The following is a 23,368-nucleotide window of genomic DNA, read 5'->3' on the forward strand; positions in this document are numbered from 1 at the left end:
GTATGATATATTTGCAAAAATGTGGAAAGCAGAGAGCTATGGAAAGAAAAATTATAGATGTAGCGTTACGAGAGAGGAAGGGGGAAGAGTAAGGGAATAAATGAGAGTTAATGACATCCTAGTCGAAATCGAGAAGCTATGGGATTGGGCAGGGCATCTAATGCGGAGGCAAGCAGTCGAAACCAAGAGGAAGAAATGTGCTTGAGCAGGGCATGTAACGCGGAGGTAAGATGATTAACGGTAACGGAGTGGATTCCAAGGGAAGGCAAGCGTAGCAGGGGCCGGCAGAATGTTAGGTGGGCGGATGAGATTAAGAAATTTGCGGGAATACCGTGGCCGCAACTGGCGAAGGACAGGGTTAATTGGAGAGACATGGGAGAGGCCTTTGCCCTGCAGTGGGCGTATACTCAGGCTGATGATTATGATGGAAAGCAAAACTAAGAACATACATAAAACAGCTGCGCGCTTACCTTGAAGAAGGTAGTTTCTGCTACCCTCAAGTGCAGTCCTTTGTCGTTACAAACCTTCTACTCGGGGCCCACGGTAAATGTTGAGGTACGACCCGAAGGAAGCATCCTTTTGAGGCCGCTCCAATAATTGTATACTGTTTTCAAAATACACTACAGTTGCATCACAGCCGAACGAGAGCTACTTACCGCACGCAGCTCATGTTGCACAGAAAAGTTTTTCGTTGAAAATTCTGACAGCTTCTCTAAAATTCTGCACTGACTAGCGTCACACATAACCACTGGCCGCTAGGTCATTACTAGGCTTCTTGCTCGATCAGATAAACGCAACACCGAGCCTCGAAATTTTATTCATTCCATCGTCCGGTAGGAAGCGCTTTCGATAGAACATGGTGGGTGAATATCATACATTATCGCTCACTGTATAAAAAAGAAAGTTATATTCAACCAATGAAACACGTCTTTGAACACTGCTTTCCTAAAGCACTCGAATCACTCCCGGCGCCGAACCCGCGCACCTCACACCCGACGCAGTCTGATGTCCTCTCCCGACCCGTACATCGCGTCAATGTCCCGCTGGTAGAACGTCTGCAGCGGTCTCCGACGAAGCTTCAACGTGGGCGTCACAAGTCCGGAGTCCGGCATCCACTCCTCGGAGCACAGTTTCACTTTGAGAGGCACCTCGGTCTTGTGCAAGTCGCTCGACCTCGCGTACGCCAGGATCGAGTCGCCGGCGGCTTTCGCCACCTCCGCGTCTTCGCACAGTTCTTTCAGCGTGGCCACCGACTCTCTGCCGAGATCTTTAGCGATGCGCTGAAGCTGCGCCAAATTTGGCGCCACAAGCGCAACGAGGTATGTGTGCAGCGAGCTGCCGTACGCGAACACGTTGTCCACAAGTGGGCAGGTCTTCAGCACCGTTTCGACACGGCCGAGAGAGACGTACTCTCCGTACTGAAGCTTGACGAGGTCCTTCTTGCGATCGATGATCTTGATCGTGCCGTTGTGGAATATCTCGCCGATGTCTCCGGTGTAGAACCACCGGATGCCGCCTTCCTCGCGGAACGACTCCTTCGTCAATTCCTCGTTCTTGAAGTAGCCTTTGGCGATGGCGTTGCCTCCGATGACGATCTCACCGCGGGGGTTGGGCTTGTCCGTAATGCAGTAGTTGCCCTCGGGCCAGTCGACCAGTCGGATGTAACCGCCGGTAAGCGGCGCTCCCACGCATCCCTCGCCCACGTCTTCGGCGTCCACGATAGTAGATGCGCCTCCTGTCTCGGTCAGGCCGTACCCTTCGGCGATGGGAACGCAAAAACAGGCTCTCAGGAAGCGACGTGTGTGCACGGACAAAGGCGCTGAGCCGCATGCGATGACCTTGAAGTTCCCGCCGAGTAGGCGGCGGGTTTTCTTGAACAGGAGCTGGTTGAGGACGGGGGTGTCGAAGCCGAGGTCGAGCCAGAAGTTCTTGTAGCGCACGGCATAGTCGAAGAAGGCCTTGAAGAAAGGTCCCTTGGAGGCAACTACCTCACAGATGCCCTTGCGCAACCTGTCGCAGATGAGCGGCACGCAAGCGATCTGGGTCGGCCGCACCAGGGACACGTCGCCAGGACATCCTCGGGCCAAGGCGGTGCCGTTGTCGGTGAGGGTCTGCGCTGAGGAGTAGCCTATGCGCGCTCCGACGCCGAACAGGTGAAGCTCGGCGGCTAGTTCGAACATGTGCGCCAGAGGCAGGTAGGCGATAAAGGTGTCACCACTGTCGGAGACGCCGTAGGTCTGCGAGGCGACGGCGAAAGCGTTCAACTCTACCACGAGGCTTCGGTGCGTGGACACGACACCCTTGGGCACTCCTGAGGAACCGCTGGTGAACATGACGATGGCGACGTCGTCACCAGTGGGCGCGCACTCCGGCAGCTCGTAGTCTGCGGCGTATTTTGCTAGACTGGAGAACGGGATGACCTGCAGCGAGGAAACGAAAAGAGACCGGTCGAGAAGTGAACAGCTCAAGAGATTTGGCTGGGCTGTGGTCTCAAACCTCAGTGCAGCTCCAGTAACACTTTAAACATAGTTTCATGCTAGGAATACTAAAAAATCAGGCCTGGTGGAGCGGCCAGTTCATCTATCGTGACAGCTATATAACGCAAATGTACATTAACAGAGATGGCTATGAACGTCCTTTTTTGGTTTTTATATTCAGATTTTGATTCCAAGTTTTCATCTTAGCTTCAATATTTAAGAACAGTTTATCTGGCCTTCAGTATACGCTCTACTTCTGTCTTTCATGCAAATGATGAAAGAAGTCTCTGTGTGGCAAAAAGAACGCCAGCACAGCTCCCAAACACAAGGCACAATCCCAGCTTCATCCTTTGTTTGCTCCTCTTACGTTACTACTGGACGTCATGCTTAGCATGGACTGCACTTTAATCCATCATCACATGCTCCGCATACGGAACAGAAACTTCTTGCCTTTCGATGTTCGCTCTCAGAGATTTCATTATTTGACTCTCCTAAATGACACGTTGTTTACTGCACTAACCTGTGGACCATGAGACAGCGTTGCTGGAGACCTCGTGCAAGCGTTCTCCATATACACGATGTGAGTCAGCGATGGCATCTTGTCTGCCACACTGAGCACCCGTGGTAGGAGGTCCGCGGAAGTGACCAGGTGCGTCACTTCCGTGTCGTTGATGGCGCTGACGATGCCGTCATTACTGAGCGTCGCGTACAGAGTCACCAGCGGTACGTTAGTGCGGAAGCAGGCCTGCGCCGTCAGCATCCACTCGACTCGCGTCTCGGCCAGAATGGCCAAGTACTGTCGAGGCTTGGCGCCTATGGCCAGCAAACCGCGAGCTGTGAGGTCAATCTGGCGGTCTACCTCTTCGAACGTTTGCCACTCGTAGTCTCCCAGTACGAGCTTCTTGAAGACCTTGCCGTTCGGTTGCTCCTCCTCTCGGATTTCCAGCACCTCACGGGTTCCCACCGCGTGCTGCTTAGCGTGCAAGCGGATGGAAGCCCGAGCCACTTCGTCCAGAGTTTGCGCACCTTTCATGGATTCGACCCAACGGCCCTTGACGCCCTTGTACGGGGAGGACGGGTCTCCCTCGATGAGGGGCTTGGCGAAGCACATTCGTTTCCGCTTCCAGTAGACCCACGGTTTCGCGAAGATGGCGTAGATTGGCAGCGTGACGATGTCGTAGATGGTCCAGAGGACCTTCATCAAGTTGAGGATTCCCTGAATTGCGAGTGGATGCATCGTTTCTTTTATTCCTCGATGGACGGGTTAGGAGGTCACAGGAACGTAGTACGCGTCTTGTTTGCCTCGCCAGGCAACCCAACGGACACTTCCGGTCTCCGCCGAAGCCTGTGGTCCTGAAAAGATGAAAAGACGGTACACGTTGTAAGTTGAGGCTCTGTAATCAAATTTCGAGCAACCAACTGTCACAAGGGTTGGAGATTTTGACGTTTGGTCTTCACAGTGCTCTTGGGCAAATACCACACTCAATAATTCTGAACAAAACATTTTGAGCGGGAAACTTTAGGAACACAATTTTTATATATTGTAAGATTTCACCATAACAATCAATATATCCCTTTGTGCTATCGTCGAAAGCATTCACCATTGGTTTTCTATGGCAGTTTAACTGTTCGATGGGATCGATAGCAACACTTTAAAAGAAAGATGTTGCTACATGTTGTAAGAATAGACCACTACCTTCAATATTTCCATAACAGTATCTTACAATGTGGTATCGTACAGTATACAGTATCGTACAGTGTGTGGTGATGCAAGTTCCTTACCGGAAGAAGGCACAAGAAAGTTAAAAATGGCGCTAAACCGTACAGAGACCTCACAGCGGCAAGGAAACGGAAACCACTGACTATCGGTGCATCGCACCGAGATTCGCGATGACATGCACATTGCTTGGTGCGTATTCGGCGCTCACCTTCCATTAGACCACCGAGGACCAAGCTTGAGCGCTACAAAGTCTAGTATTCACGGCATATTCGTACATCGTGCGGTCGTTTACGGCGGGTACCGAGCAACGTATACTATTCGCGCCGGATAACCAGAAGGAAAATCAATTTAGCAAGCGGAATCATAGCGGTATAGATCATGATACGGCGCCCTGAACGAGCGCTTAACGCGTACGGTTCATCGTGGTCGCCGTCGGCTGCTCACCGTCTTCTTCGTCTGCTCTTCATAACACGCGGATAGCGACAGCAGCTGTATCAGGCAGAGAGACAGACTAGTTGTCCTTAGAAGCGCATGTAGATGTGCGTGTCAAAAAATAAATAGAGAAAACGACAGAACACGAGTTGGAGTGAGGAACACAAACGAAAAAATGACGGAACACGACAGAGCAGCTGGTATCGCTTCATAGCGAAAGAAAAAGAAGGACAAGTTGTTTTTGCATACGGCGCTCGAGATTGCGGTCACGCTGATTACCATCCGTAGCCTCTTAACTCTTGGCCGGTCCCCTATAGTGTGGCTTCGCTCCGATAACAACAAAAACAACAAAATTCCGGTGTCGTCTGTCGTCTGCTGCAGCGAGTGCTCCAGTTACACGGCTGACGTCCTTGTTCCGGTTTTTAAGGCGAAAGCCTTTAATGCCTCATCGTTGTCGACAGAAGGTTGTCAACAGAAGATTGTCAGCAGAAGGTGGTCAGCAGAGGTGTCACAATTTTCGGCTGGTCGAAATGGTTACGACGTCAGAGTGCGCGGATTCGCAGTAATGACGTCACCCACGGATGCCTGACGCTCCCTTTTGGAACAGACGACAACTAATTAAATAGTTGTTGTCCGCTCCGACAGGGGGCGTAAGGCGTCCGTGGGTGACCACTATACATACCTCATTACTGCGAACAGAGCCATGGATACGACCGAACTCATCGAAGCAGAGAGAGAGAGAGAGTCGTGCTAAAGAAGCAGTCAAAGTGGGCAGTCAATGTGTGCAGTTGTAATGTGTAGTCAAATAAAGCACTAATACAGCACAAACAGTCTCGCAGTCAGTGCCAAACAGTGCCCCAGGAAAGGCTTTCGCCTTGCAGCACTTTAGAGAGCCAATGTGCCTCCTGAATTTTTTTCGTCAGGGCTTGGGGGAGACAAGTGTCCGCGATGTCGCCGTCGCAACAATGGCGGCGATATCGTGCTTTCCTCCCGTTGCCAAAGTAGGTCCGAACGATGCCCTCCGACCTGTAGAACCACGTGCGTGTTGTCTGGATGTTTTCTCCGAACTAGCCATGAAAGAAAGGGGAACGGGCGCCGACAGAGCTTTGAGAATAGTGCTCGCGATTCATGGAATCGTCCTCTATCGCTATCGCACGCTTCCGACAAGGAAAAAAGGTATTGTTTCGAGCGACACATTGTTTGTGTGTGTAACACCGCGAGCAACGAAGTTTCCTGTATTCCGTTGCCTGTCATCATCATCATCAGCCTGACTACGCCCACTGCAGTGCAAAGGCCTCTCCAATGTCTCCGAAATTAACCCTGTCCTTTGCCAGTTGCGGCCACCGTATCCCCGCAGACTTCGTAATCTCATCCACCCACCTAACTTTTTGTCGCCCCCTGCTACGCTTGCCTTCTCTTGGAATCCACTCCGTTACCCTTAAGGACCAGCGGTTATCGTGCCTTCGCATTACATGCCCTGCCTAAGCCCGTTTCTTCCTCTTGATTTCTACTAGGCTTCTTTAGTCGGGTACTTGATCCTATCATCGCCTAAGGACTTAGTGAGGTAACTAGGCGCACTAAAGTTTTTTTTTTGTTCGTTGATTCCTTTGTGAGTCTGTTTAAACAATAGCAGGACAAGAATCCCCCAAGAATCCCCCTTACATAGATTCCCTAAATATTTGACCAACACTGTTTCCATTTCGAATTACTGATCAATTCGCGCTCGCCCTACCCGATGCTAGCCGTTCCGGTTAGCTCAGTTAGCAGAGCGACTGCTCCGGTGAAGCGGTGGTTCCGGGTTCGAAACCCGTACCAAAATGAATTTGTCTTCAACTGCGGGGTTTCTGCGGAAACTATATACAGCTTTCCTTTGTAGACTTATGGCTGCGCTTGGGTGGACGCCAATGAATAATTATCCCCTTACTACAAATCTGCTGCACCTTTGAGGACTGTCCTAAAGACTTGACCAACACCATCATGTAGACGTCAGAAAATGTCGACATACTCGGTTGTTAAGCAGCCAAATGTCACACTATTGTGGTTCTCGAAAGGTTAAAGTCTTCATGGAGCAGGAACGAGAAAAAGAAAAGCTTCGTGCAATCGCTATTCCTGGCAACCCGACATGACACATTTGGCAATGCAAACAAACTCGGAAGTCAGGTGCTTCTAAGCAGAACTCTGGACTCGGAAAAGAAAGCACAAACAAGACATGTCATGTACAGCTTCCAAAAGAAAAGCAGTTAAAACACCGCAAATATTGTGAATTAGGACAAAATTGGAGGGGACACTTAAGCTCCGCCTTAATTAAGGACATAACGCGATAGAGTTAATGAGTTAACGCTTACATATGTGGAATTGGTCACTCTCAACTTTACAATCCCTGGGAGTCCTCATACCAACCGTTGCGCAATGGTGCAGCGGTTAAGTAATGCGCCACTGCCCTGCGATGGCAGGTGCTGCCATTGGTCGGTCTTTTGTGACCCAAGTTGCTCTTCCCGAGAAACCTCTCGCAAAAAACCATTACTCTAACCGACACCTGCCAGTGTGGTCAGTTTCCTCACATTTCGGTGGGTAGGTTTTTATGACCCCACAAGGTCACGTGACCTAGCTTGCCCACCTAGTTTGATTCTCCGAGGGTGTCTGCCTGGAGCGCTAACAACGCCAACAACGCCGCCGACGTCGACAACACCTACAACGGCGACGTCGACAGCGCCAACGTAGAACACCGACAACACCAACGCGCCAACACCCAACAGCGCCAACGCCGGATTTTCTGCGTAACGGGGCGTTTAACGCTGTCGCGTTAATATAGTAATCTACAGATGGTTGTCTACGGCCTAGAGACCAGTATAGACAACACATGGACAGATAAGACAATCCCTCCACGTGGCTACACTACTTCACCGATGCGACCTAACCGGATCCCTCCTGCATGCAATCTTTGAAGGTGGTCGACTGCAGTCTGAGCCATTTATCGGTTTCTAGCATCCTGTTCAGTGGACTTTGTACTCATGTTCCCCCAGGCTCCCGCCCGCTTCTGATTTCCGAAGGTTGCTACATCCTCTCCACGCGGTATCTCTCAAATCAGTGTTTCGTGCGAATGAACGCTTCGAGTGCCCTTGGCGTCAAGATGCAGATAAGGCCGTGCTTATTTACTTATCACTGAGCTTCTTTGAGTAGCGTGGCGGCTCGGACAAAGCGGACCTCCGCCTTCCTTGAAGACGAAAGCTCTTGAATACCTGGAAACCCAAGGACACGTGTCCTTGGGGAAGAAGCGGTTGTCAAGGGAGAGAAGAGGTTGCTCCCTTGAGGCTTCGTGCTGGCCCGCTTTTGTTTTGGGGCCACCGTGTGAAGTGCTTTCAGCGGGGTAACCTTCCTTAAGTGCCTCTGTGCATCGAACTGCATGTATAGACTTTACGATAACAGTGGTAAAGCGTGTAGTCGACTGGAGAATTCTTCGCTACACCCGAAATCAGAGCCGACCGTTATCGAAATATTGAAGGTAATGGTCCATTCTTCGGATATACGTAGCAAAATCTGTCTTTTAAAACGCTTCCATCGATCGCATCGAACAGTTAAGACTCTCATAGAAAACCAATGGGGAACGCTTTTGGCGAGAGCAAAAGCGTCAACAGAAAAAAAAAAAATTCAAGACTGCCGTCGGGTAATCTGCGGTTATATTGATTGTTATAGTGAAATCTTACATTGTATGTAAAAACTGTGCTCATAAACGGTTTGGCGCTCAGAAATGCTTTTGTTCAGAATGACTGGGTTTGTTCCGATATGCAGCGAAATCTTTTTTTCGGAGTGTTTCCATCCCTCGCATCGAGCCGTTAAGACTGCCATAGAAAACCGATGGGGAACGCTTATGAAGACAGCGAAAACGTTAATAGCTAAAAAAAATTTTCAAGCCTGGCGACGGGTGATCTGCGGATATATTGATTGTTATTATGGATTCTTACAAAATATGAAAAAATTGCGTTCATAAACTGGTTCCTGTTCAAAAATGCTTTTTTCGAGAATTGTTGAGTATGATAACTGAGCGAGTTAGAGTTTATTAGTGCGAATGCACCAGTCCGGAGATTCGGAGTCTAGAAAAATCGTCCAGCGTTTGTATGTCTGAGAGGAACCTGGATCACACAAGTCCCTCGATGGCAGCAACTGCCATCGCAGGGCAGTGGTGCACTGCTTAACCGGTGCACTGCTTAACCGCTGCACCACTGCGCCCAGGAGTGGTATGAAGACTCCCAGGGATCTATGAATGATACATAGAGAAAGATCAATTTCTGCATATATGGATACGAATTGCTTTCGCACTGCATACGAATGTTGTAACCATTCTCTTTTTTTTTCGCACAATGCTTCTACGTCGTACGAAGGAATATCGGTAAATAAATCTATACCCAAGTCCAGCGGCTCGAGGTCTGATAAGTGTGAAAACTTAGCTGCAACACTGGCGAGGAACGACACGAAGTATTTATTTATTGTTTATTTATTTATTTATACATACTGCAGCGCAATTTATATGCGCTATGGCAGGAGTGGGAAAAACACAAAATGCAAGGAAACAAAATGCAGCAAAATGTACAAAGTGAGAAATACAAAAAGTTAAAATCACAAATGAAATATCAAACAAGAAGGGAACTGTTAACAACAGGGTAAGAATACAAAAAACATACATGTTTATTTAATTATTTATTTATTTATTTATTTATTTATTTATTTATTTATTTATTTATTTATTTATTTATTAGTACCTCACAGTCCCGAAGAGCAGTGGGTGAGGGGGGCAAATCGAAAAAAGGAATATGCAGAAGGAAAAAACCATAATATCGGTACAAGAACGCGGTACAAGTCAAATACATGAAAGGAACACGAAATTTATACAAAAAAAGAGTTAAAATAACATCAGGCACGAAAAATAGAAAGAAAAAAAAGCGAAACATGAACATGTGAAAAAAAAAAGGCAGCCAGAGGCAACAGAAGAAGCGGTAAATGGGAAAACAACGTTAAGAACAAATGAAACTGTCGTTCATTTCGAACATCACTAGGGCAATAAATGTATACATATATGTTCTTTGAACTCACCAGGATCAATGAAAGAGATTATGTTATGTCCCTGATTTAGCTGGAAATTATTGGATATCTACAAGAAAAAAAGTATGATACCGTGAAAACAGACAATTCGAGCAGCTCGGGTTTTTAGCAGAGAAGTACACTGGTATTGAATAATCTCATGTATTAAAAAAGAAGTGGAAGATTGGAGAGATGCACTACCAGTGTTACAACATCTGACCTCAGAGGAAACCACCGAAACATTGCGCAGCAGCATTTGCTGTACCAAAATTAGCGCTGGGCCTGCAAACTTTCCATTAATCTCGATGATGGGTTGAGTAGGAAGCTGTCTTCTGGGATATATTTCCTAGGGCAGATTCGACTCAGTGCCGCGTTGTAGTTTGGGTTTTGTTTCGACTCTCGGAACTACAGGTACACGAGTAAGCGCCTGCAACTGCAGCTCTTGCCTTGTGCGACGTTCAGAACAACCGCGCAGACAACAGTCCCCCAGTGACAAAAGTGAGCCGGGGCAGTACAGCATGTATATCTATGCTGCCCATACGCCCAACAGAAGCCACTAACAATGGGCATGTCCCATCAATGTTTCAAACAATGAAGCTGACTGTTGTAGTTGCATGCAGTGTATGGTATTAGTAATATACAGCACGTTGCTAATAATTGCAGATACTCATTGCAGAAATCGTGTATTAGCAGTGGCGGTCGTCCGAGTAGCGCTGAAGTAGTAATACGCACTTCCTTATAGTTCATGCAGCCCGGACCGGATCCAGCCTTCGCTGCATTAATAATAGCCATCATCATCAGTCTAGACACGTTCGTCGCAGAGCAAATGTATTCTTCCACTGGTATCTATTTAGCCCCGCCCTGCATCGGCTGCGGCCAACCTAGCCATAAATTTCGTAATATTATCTCTCCACCTGACTCTATGTCGCAGCCGGCTATGTTTACCATTCCCTTGGAATTCAGTGTATTATTGCGAAAGACGATATGGTATCTGTTTTCCGGATTGCATATCCCAGCCAAGTTCATTTCCTCGCCTTGATTTCAGCTTTACGATGTAGTGACGTCAAGTTTCTTGTTTAATGCACTTTGTTCTCTCTCAGTCTTCAAGGCTACCCTTTCCGTATCTCTCTGCTGTGTCTTTAATCTAAAGTGAAGCTTTCTCAATGTCCTTCAATTTCCGTCATCATAGATGAATAACGGTAGGATTTATGACCCACATATTTCTTGTGCTTTCTTTAGCTCGATATCGATAAGCTATTACTCATAATTTGAGAGTACCTGGTAAATTGCGGCCAAGCCTATTCTTATTCCCCTGGCGATCACATTATTACTATCTTTGCTATCACGGTAGGTCGACATTATGCTCATTTACCCCTTCCAAGGAATTCCTTCGAAAGCAGCCCTTAGACTCCGACTTAAAGCCATAACGTACTGTCCCTGTAGAATGACACGACTGTTACTATAATCGGATACAACTTCAGTCTGCAGCGAAGCTCCGCCCACATTCAGGGCCACACAGAATTCCTCCACGACAAAAAGTAGTCCGTTGTTGCAACTTTTCTTGCTTTAGGAAACTTATCACAAGAAAAAAATTATAAGCGCTAGGATTTTGATACCTTTCTTGTTTAATATAAACATTAAAAAGCTGATATCATTTACTGTTCCGATTGACCAGTGGAGTAATACAAGATGGCGCGGAGCGTGGCCCAGCGTTAGAAACCGCTGTTTTTTTTTTTTTAAAGTTGCATCCTACAGTGAAGGGCTACAGTATGCTGTCTCGTGGGAAACGCCTCAAGGCAAGACCAGACAGTGAGTGGTGACGGATATTTAGATTCTGATTCTCTCTTCCTCTTGACTAGTTCATAATCATCGCCATCATCATCATCGTTTATTTTCCCTTCAGGACCCCTAGGCGAGGCATTACGTTAGGGGGCAGCAAAAGACAATAGCACAAGCAATACGAACATTTGGAATATAACGGTGAAGAGGGCAAAGAAATTTCAAAAGGTCAATAAATGACGAAACCGAAAACAATCGCAAATACACTGTGGCCATCGCAAATATCAGAAACAGCAAAACGGAAACACTGTATACATATACATTGCAGAGGAAGGGTTCAACAACCTGGAAAAATGTAATTAGTGCAGAGGTGGTAAAGAAGTGACGGGTACAAATACACTGAGAGTGGGACTAAGGATGAAGATAACATAAGAGCAGGTTTTTTTAGTTTATTCGAATCGCCCCCAGTTGCAGTTGGCTCAAGCAGCTTATACCGGTAAACATTCCTGCTCTTGTGGACCTACAGTGTCTTCCTAATAGCGCGACGAGATTAGACGACCTAAGCTTTGCTTTGGTGTTCCGTCACCTCTTCATCATCCGTCATCCGATATAACTTGCGTAGCGTCGAATGAAGCAAAGATATGGAGCTTTCGTGCTATATGTGTCACTTCCTGGACGCGTGCCAGATATTGGAGCTTCGCTATCGCACTGCGGATGGCCTCACACATCGTACGATGTCTGCTGCACTCGGAGTATACAAGCGTACAGATATGAGGACCGCTCGCGTGTATAAGCGGAAACGGGTGTCGCCCTCAGAGTAAGCTGAGTGAAAATTTTTATGTTCCCTTAGAACACGCCCACTTGACAGTGCGTAAAGTCAGAGCTGTCGTTGCGTGCACGGCAAATATTTGTTTTTTTTTTTTTTAGCTACTGTATATTCTTTAGCCCAGCCTTCGAACAAGCTGCAACGTGGCCATATATTTCATAATGGCTCGTGATGATGGTTATTCATATTTATTTATTCACTCATTCATAGATAAGATAAAGGCTTTTTCAGTTACGTGCACTGGAGAGGTTGCTTTGCCTGCTAGCTCCTCAAAAGCGCATGTATTTTGGCGTGATGTTGGCAATATTTATTGGGCCACAGCGCCGAGGTTAACCGCGTTTTCGAAATTCTAAAATATGATGTGGATATTGCTTACGTTTGGCTACCCGCCTCTCAGTAATTAAAAAGCCTAATGGTAATGGGTAGAAAGTTAACAATTAAGTATTAGTTAGACATCCTGCAAGTCAACACCTCTTATCTGTACTCTGATGCACTACAATGGTATGCCGAAAAAAAGCGCTCTTATAACTCAAAAAGCCTATTTTTAAAAAAATTGTGTTAAGTCTTAGGTGAAACACCCTGTATATAGCCGTGTCAGCAGCAGCAACACAATGAGCCAGGCACGCGTCTGTCGTAATTCCGGATGTCGCCACGTGTTCTTCGCTGTCGCTGTCGGCGATATAGATTTTAAACGCGCAGTTCATGGGACAATAGCATTTCAATCTGAGCTGCGCACATTCCCGGCAGTTTTTAACCCGCGCTGTCGCAGTTTATCAACCTCGAACAAGGGGCATTTCAAAATCGCACTTCGGGTCGTTGACCCGCTGGGCCTCACAAGGGGGCGTGAACAGGCCCAAGTCGGAGCATCCTGTTTCTTTTTTTGCGTCACGCCACATTTTATCTGAGGCCCTTTTTTTGAGCTTATCGGCTATTACGAGCAGCTTTGTTTAATCGCGTCCGTCGGACGCTTTGATAAAACGCAACCTACAACGGTACTGTTGAGGGCGGGGCCGCCGCCGCGGGTCGGGTTCTCCTGCACCCATTTCTAGAGTCACTGGAAAAATACTTCCGGTGCGTGGCACATCGATGAGCAGAAGATTGCACAGATTACCGCAGATCGCACATCGATTAGCAGAAGGCAGTACGCGTGCGAGCGATGTAAAAGGAAACACGTGACCCACGTGGCTGTTCTGAACACCGGAAGCACGCCCCCTCTGCGCTTCCGCGTGTCGTCTGCTTTGGAAAACAGACCGCCGGCACGCAGTTTCATGCAGTTCTGAGGAACTCTACGGACGGCGGTACACGCCAAAACAATTGCAGGCGCGCACTCCTGCTTTGAGGGCGGGATAATAATAATAATAATAATAATAATAATAATAATAATAATAATAATAATAATAATAATAATAATAATAATAATAATAATAATAATAATAATAATAATAATAATAACAACAACTGCATTTGTATCAAAATGCACATGATTATTGTACTTTTCCACATAATTACAAATGTACATTGTAGAAATAATTATGTACGAATGTACAGTACGGTTCACTGTTAAAGGGAACATACGATCACGTGGCCGCCGCGCTTTGCGAAGTGCTGCCTTGGAAGTCGGCGAGAATTGACGGCACAATGCGCATGCGCGGTAAGCACGCCCGGCTGCTGCTTCCGCGCGTGCGCCTGGTGCCTCCAATTCTCGCCGACTCTGAGCGGCAGCGCTTCGCGAAACGCGGAGGCCACGCGATTGCATGTTCCCTTTAACAGTGGACCGTACTGTACATGATCATTTGCCATCAAAATGTTGGCCGGAAAACCCAGTGTCGTCGTCGTTGGCGGCGTCGTTAGCGAAAAATCCCCAGAGAAGCAAACTAGCTGGACCACCTAGGTCACGTGACCTTACGACTTCTTCACAACCTGGCCACCAGATTGGTCTCGAGAGGTTGCTCGGGAAGAGCAACCTGGGTCGCACAAGCCCCACCCAGGTGGCAGCACCTGCCATCTCATGGCAGTGGCGCATTGCTTAACTGCTGCACCACTGCACCAGGAGTGGTACGAGGACTCACAGGGATCTATGGACGTTAAGTAGAGAATGACCAATTCCGCATATATGCATATATGGTTATTAACCTATTAAGACTGCGTTTAAGTGTCCCCTACAGTTTTTTGAGCATTGCTCTTGAAATAGCTATAGTTCTTCAAATGGAGCTATGGAGCGTATCTCCCAATTTTAGAACAGCCGCATGCACGTCCAGTCCTCACCAGCCCGTGCCCGGGTGCTTTCTTACATAATCCTTGTGTCTGCATACGATGGCACTTGAATGCAACGTACGAGTGGGGCTAGCTCTAGTAGTTAGCTTCCGTGCAGCAGTGTGGTGAGCTTCTGATACAGAATAATAACATTAACACAAAAAAAAATCTGCATAAACCCCCGCAAAACGGTGTGTGCAGCTATTGCAAGCACTTACGATTAGTGACGCATAGCTGCGTCCTTCGCAGTTAATAATTAATACTGCACGGAGTAGCGAACTTCCGCGTTTTGAACCCGATTGGACAATGACCCATCGATCACAACATCATCAGCCATAATCCTCATCGCTCTGGTTCTCATCTGCTATCATCTTCACACAACTCCTACCACATCATAATCATCCCTGGTCATAGCAATCATCAACAATGCTAGCGACTTAATGAAGACGACTAAACCAATAGCTTAAGCCTATGGTTAATTGGTTTGACCATACAAGTAAAATATAGTTTATGGGGTTTAACGTCCCAAAGCACCTCAGACTATGAATGGGGAACGCCGTAGTGGAGGTCTCCGGGTAATTTCGACCATCTGGGGTTCTTTAACGTGCACTGACATCGCACAGTACACGGGCCTGTAGAATGTCTCCTCCATCGAAATGCGAATGCTTCGGCCAGGATCGAACCCGCGTCTTTCGGTTCTGTAGCCGAGCACCACAACAACTGAGCCACCGCGGAGGCCACAGGTGAATGAGCATGAGTACATTCTCACTCAGGGTGTGCCTTCGAACCGCGCTCTGTATGGGGAAAGAACGGGGAAGGGAACAAAGTAGGCAGGGAGAGAGTTAACGTATAGGAGGACGATCATTTGGAGTTCATGAATGTAAACTGACTTCGTACGGCTCTCAGAGGAAGCCGGATACAGCGGGAGCGCTTCGGACTGCAAGTTTTATTGGCGGTGAGGTAAGTCAATGAACCCTTCTCACGATTGTCAAAGCAACAGTGTTTCGTGCGCTAGCTGTAGCAAAACAGCCTATTCTTAACACAGGAAACGTAGGTGCTGTTAGTTTCTTTTGCAATGTGATGTGTGGAGCATAACGTCCCGAAGCGACGTGGGCTACATGTGTTTTGTCATGTAGAATGTGTAGACGTGGCTTCAGAGGACTCACGCACAGCTGCACTGGGAAGCATTACGCCTTTGTACTATACCTGTCAGCCAGAATCGTCGTTTATGCTGCCAACCTGGAAACTATGGGAGGGCCTACTGACTTGCATCTCTAAATGGACACGACGAGTCATTCACTATTTGAAAGCATACATGATTGGGTTGGTTGGTGTATAGGGTTTAACGTCCCAAAGCGACTAAGGCTATGAGAGACGCCGTAGTGGAGGGCTCCGGAAATTTCGACCACCTGGGGTTCTTTAACGTGCACTGACATCGCACAGTACACGGGCCTCTAGAATTTTTCCTCCAAAGAAATTCGACCGCCGCGGCCGGGATCGAACCCGCGTCTTTCGGGTCAGCAGCCGAGCACCATAACCACTGATCCACCGCGGCGGCATACATGATTCGCACTCGTGTTATGACCGCTTTCTTCTTATTATATTTAATTTACATGAAGGCTGTCTGATCTATACGGGCGTATAAACGGTAACTACTACGGTATCTCCACTGCTTCTGAAAAGCAAAAGTATTGTAATAGAGAACCTTGTTTACTTCCTGTCATTTGTGATTAAAAACATCTTAAATCAGTCAAAAGCATACTGAAAGCTCCATTAAGCTCTTTCTTTTTAATTTGTGACGTCGCGTGATTTTGAAATAATGTCGCTTCCTAAACTTCTCGTGACGACCCGTATGGAGACAAGCTGCAATGCATTTCCTAATAAAGATATTGTCACGGTGATTGAACAGCGTTTTTTCGTTAGGATAAGTGCATAACCGCAAACAATTTCATTAGGTTGACCTTTCACAGACATATCCTAAATGGCAGTTTGAGACAGAGTTTCTTCCCTAACAGCGCATCCGCTTCTGATATACGTCTCTACAAAGAAACACGTCCCCATAATAAAAAAGAACGGCTTTGACTTACGTTCCCACGAAGATATCCGTAGATCGGGACTCTGATTACGTGTTGCAGGTTCACTACAAGCTCACTACACAGTTTTGGAACGAGCCAGCGACCGGACCGTAGGTGCAGCTGCCCGCAGTGGTTGTGATATGTCCCAGTAGTGGGGGCGAGTAACGCCACGCAGTCGTAAGACGATCGCGGTTGCGATTATCGCCGGACGCAATCGTCCTCGTTGTAAAACGATCGCCAAGTGGGCGTCGGCCAAAACCGACTTCTGTCTACGACACCCGACGCGGGGACAGAATGCTCTATAGAACGGAGATGGTCCTCAGTCGACGGTCTACAAAACTGATGCTGCGCAACCAAACCGCGAGAGCAGTAAACGAAGTTTATGACGCTCACATATGTGTGTGCATTACTTTTATTTTGATTCCGCTGTGACAGCAATCACTGCCTTATGGTCGTTAGATGTATGTACACTGCGGTCGGCTACATCCAATTTCATTGTTGTTATAAAATTTGGCTGTGTGGCTTATGATGGGTCGGTGGATGGAGTGAAATACGTATTTACTGGTGAAAAAAAAATGTAGCAAAAGTGTTTTTTTTTTTGTTTTTGCTGCCACTATAGATTCAAAGTTGCGACGTTGACGATGACGTTGGATACAATTAAGACTCCGTGATTTCCTGCTTAAAACGGATGGCAGTGGGGTGTATAGCTTCACAGATCAAAATGAAAGAAAGAGCTTCACGTCATTGCAGCTTGTAGCCGCCGTGGTGGCTCAGTAGTTATGGCACTCGGCTGCTGGCTCGAAAGACGCGGGTTCGATCCCGGCTGCGGCGGTCGAATTTCGATAGAGGTGAAATGATAGATGCCCGTGTACTGTGCGATGTAAGTGCACGTCAAAGAATCCCAGGTGGTCGAAAGGTCGAATTTCGATGGAGGCGAAATCCCGGAGGCCCGTGTACAGTGCGATGTCAGTGCACATTAAAGAACCCCAGGTGGTCGAAATTTCCGAAGCCCTTCACTACGGCGTCCCTCATAGCCTGAGTCACTTTGAGACGTTAAAACCCCATAAACTAAACTAAACTAACTAAATTTCCGGAACACTTCACTACGGCGTCCGTCATAGCTTGAATCGCTCTAGGACGTTAAATCCTCGTAAACCATCATTGCAGTTTGTTAGTGAAAATTGACTCTGACGGTTCAGTCACCCTCGTGTTCATCGAACAGTCTCCATATTGTCCCTGGCCTACACCTAATTCAATGCAACGTCTCGAAGAAAACTGGAACTGGTTATTCCCAAGTAGTTGAAATTCTTCCGGAACCCTCCACTACGGCACCTCCTCCTTTGTTCTCTCATTCCCTCTATCTCTTCCTTTACGGTGCGATCCGGGGGTCCGCCGAGGAGCGAAATAGATTCTGCGTCATTTCCTTTCCTCAAAAACCAATAAAAAAATTAATTTTTGGAGTAGTGTGGAACGGGGAAAAAAACCTGGCGGCTGTTCCACTTAAAACCGAAAAAAAAAACGAACGCCGACGAAGTTCGTGTTACACATAAAACAAGCTGACCAATCTGTAAGCGAGTGTCGTTTCAGGAAGAATTCAAGCGAACGTGGAACCGAAATGAGCGTAGCGAGGCCGTTCAAATCGGAAAGGAAGTGAAAAGTGGTTTTGAGGAAAGGAGAGGGGGGTGGAGGTGGTGGTGGTGGCGATGATGGTGAAAAACATATATCAACCATCCAATAGTTACAGAGAGGTGATTGGAGCAGGGCCCAATTGGCCCCTTCCCCTCACGTTACTATATGTGGAGCACCTATTCCGGGGCCCCATTGGCAAGCATTGCCGCCCGCGTCCGTTGAACCAAGGCCTTTTGGGTCTCGAGGTCTCGACAGCCGAGCAGGGCCACCTCTCTCTGGTGGGGTTTGGGTTTGCGTAGATAGATGGGTTTGATTGGAACGCCCAATCCATGTGGAAGGTGTCAGCCACCTCCCCACAGAACTGTCACGCGCCGTAAAAGATGTGTCGAAATTCTTAAGCACCGCCGGGCACAGTACAGTGTTAGTGAGAATTTTGATGAGAAGGCGCCCGTCAGCACGATCCAGACCCTTACAAGGGGCCTGGTAGCGCCTGTGCTCCTACTTGTAGTACTCGGTGATGTGTATGACTGTAAGGGCCAGATTGCCTGATTGGGAGTAGGCTTCCAAGGACAGGGAGATAGCCCGAGGAGAGAGTGCGCGGGTGGCCTGATCGGCCTGTTCGTTTCCCTGGAGTCCCTGGTGACCGGGGGCCCAAATCAGGTAGCGTGGAGTTGGAGCTACGTATCGGCAGCTAGATTTCAGTATGCGCCGAGCAAGCGATGGAGCCCATCCTAGCTCATAGTTCCGACAGCCCCCTCGCGAGTCGGTTCCGGGGTGGAGGGCTTCGGAATAATTTCGACCGCCTGGGGATCTTCAACGTGCACTGACATCGCGCAAAAATTAGGGGGGCACTTCGGCGATCTCAAGTGCGCGAGACGAAAGCCTTTTCGCGCCGATTTGACTGCCTCTGTTGCTGATTGCACGCTGTTTGCGAATGACAGACTACGTCTTGGAATGACTAATGACTAATTATTAATTACTAATTACGAACTAAAGACTAATTAATGGTTACGACATACTATGCCACGATTAATTCAATGATTTTTGGTTACGGCGTATTGCACTACTGATGACGTCATCAGGATGATTGACAGCTATAGTGTGACAGCTTTCGCGGACGGACGGACCGACAACGATGAGCCATTAAAGGCTATCGACTTTCTACACGGACGCCTTTTGCGTTTCACGGAATACAAAACTTTCACCTCCATCGAAACGCGACCGCCGCGTCTGATATTTGATCCAGCGTCCTCAAGCTCAGCAGCAGTACGCCGGAACCATACAGCAACCGCGGCTTGAATATTATTGGTTTATTGGGGTTTAACGTCCCAAAGCGACTCAGGCTATGAGGGACGCCGCAGAGAAGGGCTCCGGAAATTTCGACCACCTCGGGTTCTTTAACGTGCACTGACATCGCACAGTATACGGGCCTCTAGAATTTCGTCTCCAAAGAAATTCGACTGCCGCGGCCGGGATCGAACCCGCGTCTTTAGGGTCAGTAGCCGAGTGCCATAACCACTGAGCCACCGCGGAGCCTGGTTAGTATATTATAAAACATTTCGCTTCCTGAGTCATTTTAAGGTGAGTAACTGGGTATCTTCATTATTACTACATACGTTCCAACTTTATGCGTCATATTAGATGCGTACTTCTGCCTTCACACCGCAAAAAAAAAAAAAAAAAAGCAGACACACCACACACACACCCTACGCGAGCCCTAACGTTACGAACGACGAACAACGCAATCCTATTCTAACTGGCCGCCGCGGTGGCTCAGTGGTTATGGTGCTCGGCTACTGACCCGAAAGACGCGGGTTCGATCCCGGCCGCGGCGGCTAGAATTTCTTTGGAGGAGAAATTCTAGAGGCCCGTGTACTGTGCGATGTCAGTGCACGTTAAAGAACCCCAGGTGGTCGAAATTTCCGGAGCCCTTCACTACGGCGTCTCTCATAGCCTTAGTCGCTTTGGGACGTTAAACCCCATAAACCAAACCTATTCTAACTGCTCTCTGGAAGGAGACTTGCCTCGGAGCTTGCTTCAGCGCGGTTCTCTTGCTTTTGCGTTCACAGCGAAGATGCTCACTCGGCTGCCTCCGCGATATCGAAGAGCGCGAACACGAGCAGTAAACTGCGTTTTCCGCCGCCGACGGAGCGAGAGAGGGGTGAACGAGCTGCGTTTCCGGACAGCGTTTTACAACACCCCGTGGGAGTGGGCGATGTCAACGTGCCAGGGGAATGTAGAAACAAAGCTCCCAAATAATACGTCGCCTTCCTTGCCTGTAGAAGCCTTATCCCTGACCAAACAGTACAATTTCCTCTCAGTTTTGCGAGCCGCACTCCTTTAAACGGGGACAACTGTCGGATGGCATGACCTCGTTTACCTGGTTTAATGTAACAGATGGACCCTACACGACTGCCTGTGACCCAGCCCGCGTCAGCCCTGTCACTGTCCATATAGTATTCACCTCTCTCGGCTTTTTGCCCTTTCCAGTTTTCCCTCACAGAAGGCGTTCGGTTGATGAGTCCGATTCCAGTGACTGTAAGGTCCGATAGAGCCACTGAGACTGAGAGCAAGAAAAACGGCGGCAGTGTACTGTACGGCGTCTATGCACGTTAAAGATCGCCACGTGGTCGAAGTCATTTCCGCAAACCGCCGCGGTGGCTCAGTAGCAGAACGCTTAACCACTGATCTAACAATCACCGAGGCTCAGTGGTTAGCGCGTTCTGCTACTCAGCCGAAGCTCCCGGGTCTAACCCGGCCACGTCGGCCGCGTTTCGATGCAGGCGAAACGCACAAAGGCTGCGCGCGCGATTATTTCAATATCCTGTATTTGCTTGGGCATAGTGTATATTGACACATGCCTTCCTTAGAAGATGACGAGGAACGACACGGGCGATTGGGAAAAGACGAAGTGAAACTGCTCCGTCTCGTGCTGACCTGACTGGCTGCTGGTGTTCCTCGGTGCACGAGTGGCTTCTTTGTAACGTTACATTACAATATTGCCTCCCTACCCCTAGCCTTTCTTCTATCGCCCCCCTCCCCCCTTTTCTTGCCTCCTCCCTGTCCTTTTATACCCGCTAGCCGCAGCTCAGGCGCTTCAGGTTTCGGTGGCAGGTGCCGCGGCTAGCAACATCTCTTCCTTCCATGGTTATTTTTTATTAAAATAAACAGCCACTAACAACAACAACTGTGCGATGTCAGTGCACATTAAAGATCCCCGGGTGGTGGAAATTAATCCCAAGCCCTCCACTACGGCACCTCTTTCTCTTTCTTCTTTCACTCCGTTATCCCTTTCCATCACGGCGCGATTCGGATGTCCATCAAGATGTGAGCTAGTTACTGCACCGTTTCCGTTCTTGAAAAACCAATTTTCCAATGAATGAATGAATGAATGAATGAATGAATGAATGAATGAATGAATGAATGAATGCTACTTTCTGTGGCCTTGAGCTATAGGAGATATAGGAGCGCGTATAGTCAGCTTTAGCAAGCCTGCGCTGTTCGTGAGCGCTTGAAGCAGGCAGCAGGAAAGATTGGAGTACTTACTGCACTGAGTTGCTCTGTTTTCTTCAGTGATCCAAGCCGAACTCCTTCGGACGTTGCGAGGATGGCACAGACCTCCGGCGCTTCTGTCCCTTCGTGGGCCGCTGGCCGTCGGCGCGCACTTGGAGCGTACCTCCGCGCTGGTGACTCCTCCTACTGCATGTGCCGCACGCGGTCGGCGCTCCCTCGATACCTAGCGTGGACAGGGGGTGGCCTTTGCCCCCAGCCGCCGCCGCCGTAATCGCCGCGACTGTAACAACGCTATCAGCTGCGCACTGAAGTGTGCAACGAGGGGGCGAGAGCCGATTGCCCCTGGGCACGCGCTTGCACAGGTGACGGCCACCTGCGCGGGCTTAAAGGGCCCGCCGCGTAATCTCAGTAAAAGGGTTAGAAACCGAAAATAAAGACACCATCGTCTGCGGTCGCACAGAGTAAAGATTGATTTGATTTGATTTACAGAGGTGTAACGCCCCAAAGCGACTCAGGCTATGAGGGAGCCCGTAGTGAAGGGCTCCTGAAATTTCGACCACCTGGCATTCTTTAACGTGCACTGCAAGTGTACATTTTATTTCCAGTTACCTAATTAAGTAACTGATTTTAAACAGCAGTGAATACGAGAAAAAAAAATGAAGTTGTAAAACGTCAGTCGGGCCAAAAAGAAAGTTACCCGCTGCGGTGGCTCAGTGGTTAAAGCGCTCGTCTACCGAGCCGTAGTGCCTGGGTTCGAACCCTACCGCGACGGCCGCGTTTCGATAGAGGCGAAACACAAAAGGCCCCCGTGTGCTGTGCGATGTCAGTGCACGTTGACGATACCCAGGTGGTCGAAATTATTCCGGAGACCTCCACTACGGCACCTCTTTCTGCCTTCTTCTTTCACTCCCACCTTTCTCCCTTCCCTTAACGCGCGGTTCAGGTGTCCGCCGAGACGTGAGACAGATACTGCGCCATTTCTTTTCCTCAAAAACCGATTTACCAACACGAGGATGCGGGATCAAACCTCGCCCTAATCGGCCGCGTTTCTGTGCGATGTCAGCTAATGTCAGCCAGCACTCGTTAAAGGGAGACTGAAGCACTTTTTCTGAAAATTGGGCTGGCAGCGGCATCCTATAGTTTTTCATGCTGTATACTGGAATATCGCATCCAAATAAGGCAAAAACAAGCGCGAATTGCCTTTTTTAGCCGAAATATGCGGCCTGTGCCGCGGGGCACGCCGCGCGGCGCGCCGCCGCCCGTGATTGGTCAAGAGAGGTCGTGACGTCACTTTGAGGACTGGAGAAGCTGCCGATGCGGATCCGGCGCTGCGTTGAGGGCAGATCGCAGCTTTCCGCGTCGTTGTAAAAGCGAATACGGCGACTATTTTTTTTTACTGACCACCGAAGAAAAGGATACTACAGTTTGCTCATTCCACGTATCGCCTGAAACCAAAAAAGACACAAGCAAAAAATTCTATGCCTAGCACAAGCATACGCCAACGTCAAAGACGCGATGCAGACCATGCGTAAAAGGTGCCAGCACAACCTCGGCTCGTATTCTCGGAAAGGAAGGGGTGCGAACAATA

At 48.4% G+C, this 23,368-nt stretch overlaps 1 protein-coding gene across 4 annotated transcripts; it reads right to left on the reverse strand.

Moving 5' to 3' along the window:
* Window positions 1–801: 801 nt before the first annotated feature.
* Window positions 802–21,998, reverse strand: LOC149331500 (long-chain-fatty-acid--CoA ligase 4-like). 4 transcript variants are annotated; one of them, XM_089556685.1, is made up of 3 exons: window positions 21,814–21,998; window positions 2,998–3,830; window positions 802–2,420 (listed from the first exon to the last, which is right to left on the reverse strand). In XM_089556685.1, exons 2-3 carry the CDS (start codon window positions 3,712–3,714, stop codon window positions 987–989), a joined length of 2,151 nt encoding a protein of 716 aa, XP_089412811.1. In that variant the 5' UTR covers window positions 3,715–3,830; window positions 21,814–21,998; the 3' UTR covers window positions 802–986. The 4 variants fall into 4 exon arrangements, with proteins under 4 accessions (XP_089412811.1, XP_089412812.1, XP_089412809.1 ...); XM_089556686.1 differs by lacking the exon at window positions 21,814–21,998 and adding an exon at window positions 20,292–20,410; XM_089556683.1 differs by lacking the exon at window positions 21,814–21,998 and adding an exon at window positions 16,651–16,804.
* Between the last annotated feature and the right edge of the window lie 1,370 nt (window positions 21,999–23,368).

The sequence above is a fragment of the Amblyomma mixtum genome, chromosome 8, assembly GCF_055824585.1.
Source record: "Amblyomma mixtum isolate Tamu chromosome 8, ASM5582458v1, whole genome shotgun sequence".
In the NCBI taxonomy this organism is placed as follows: Eukaryota; Metazoa; Arthropoda; class Arachnida; order Ixodida; family Ixodidae; genus Amblyomma; species Amblyomma mixtum.

What these genes read in the sequence shown, in the direction of transcription:
- LOC149331500 (XM_089556685.1), bottom strand. Translation starts at nt 3,714, where the DNA reads ATGCATCCACTCGCAATTCAGGGAATCCTCAACTTGATGAAGGTCCTC. An exon ending in CGCTGTCTCATGGTCCACAG is followed by an intron (nt 2,421 to 2,997) that starts GTTAGTGCAGTA and finishes TCCTCGCTGCAG; the next exon opens with GTCATCCCGTTCTCCAGTCT.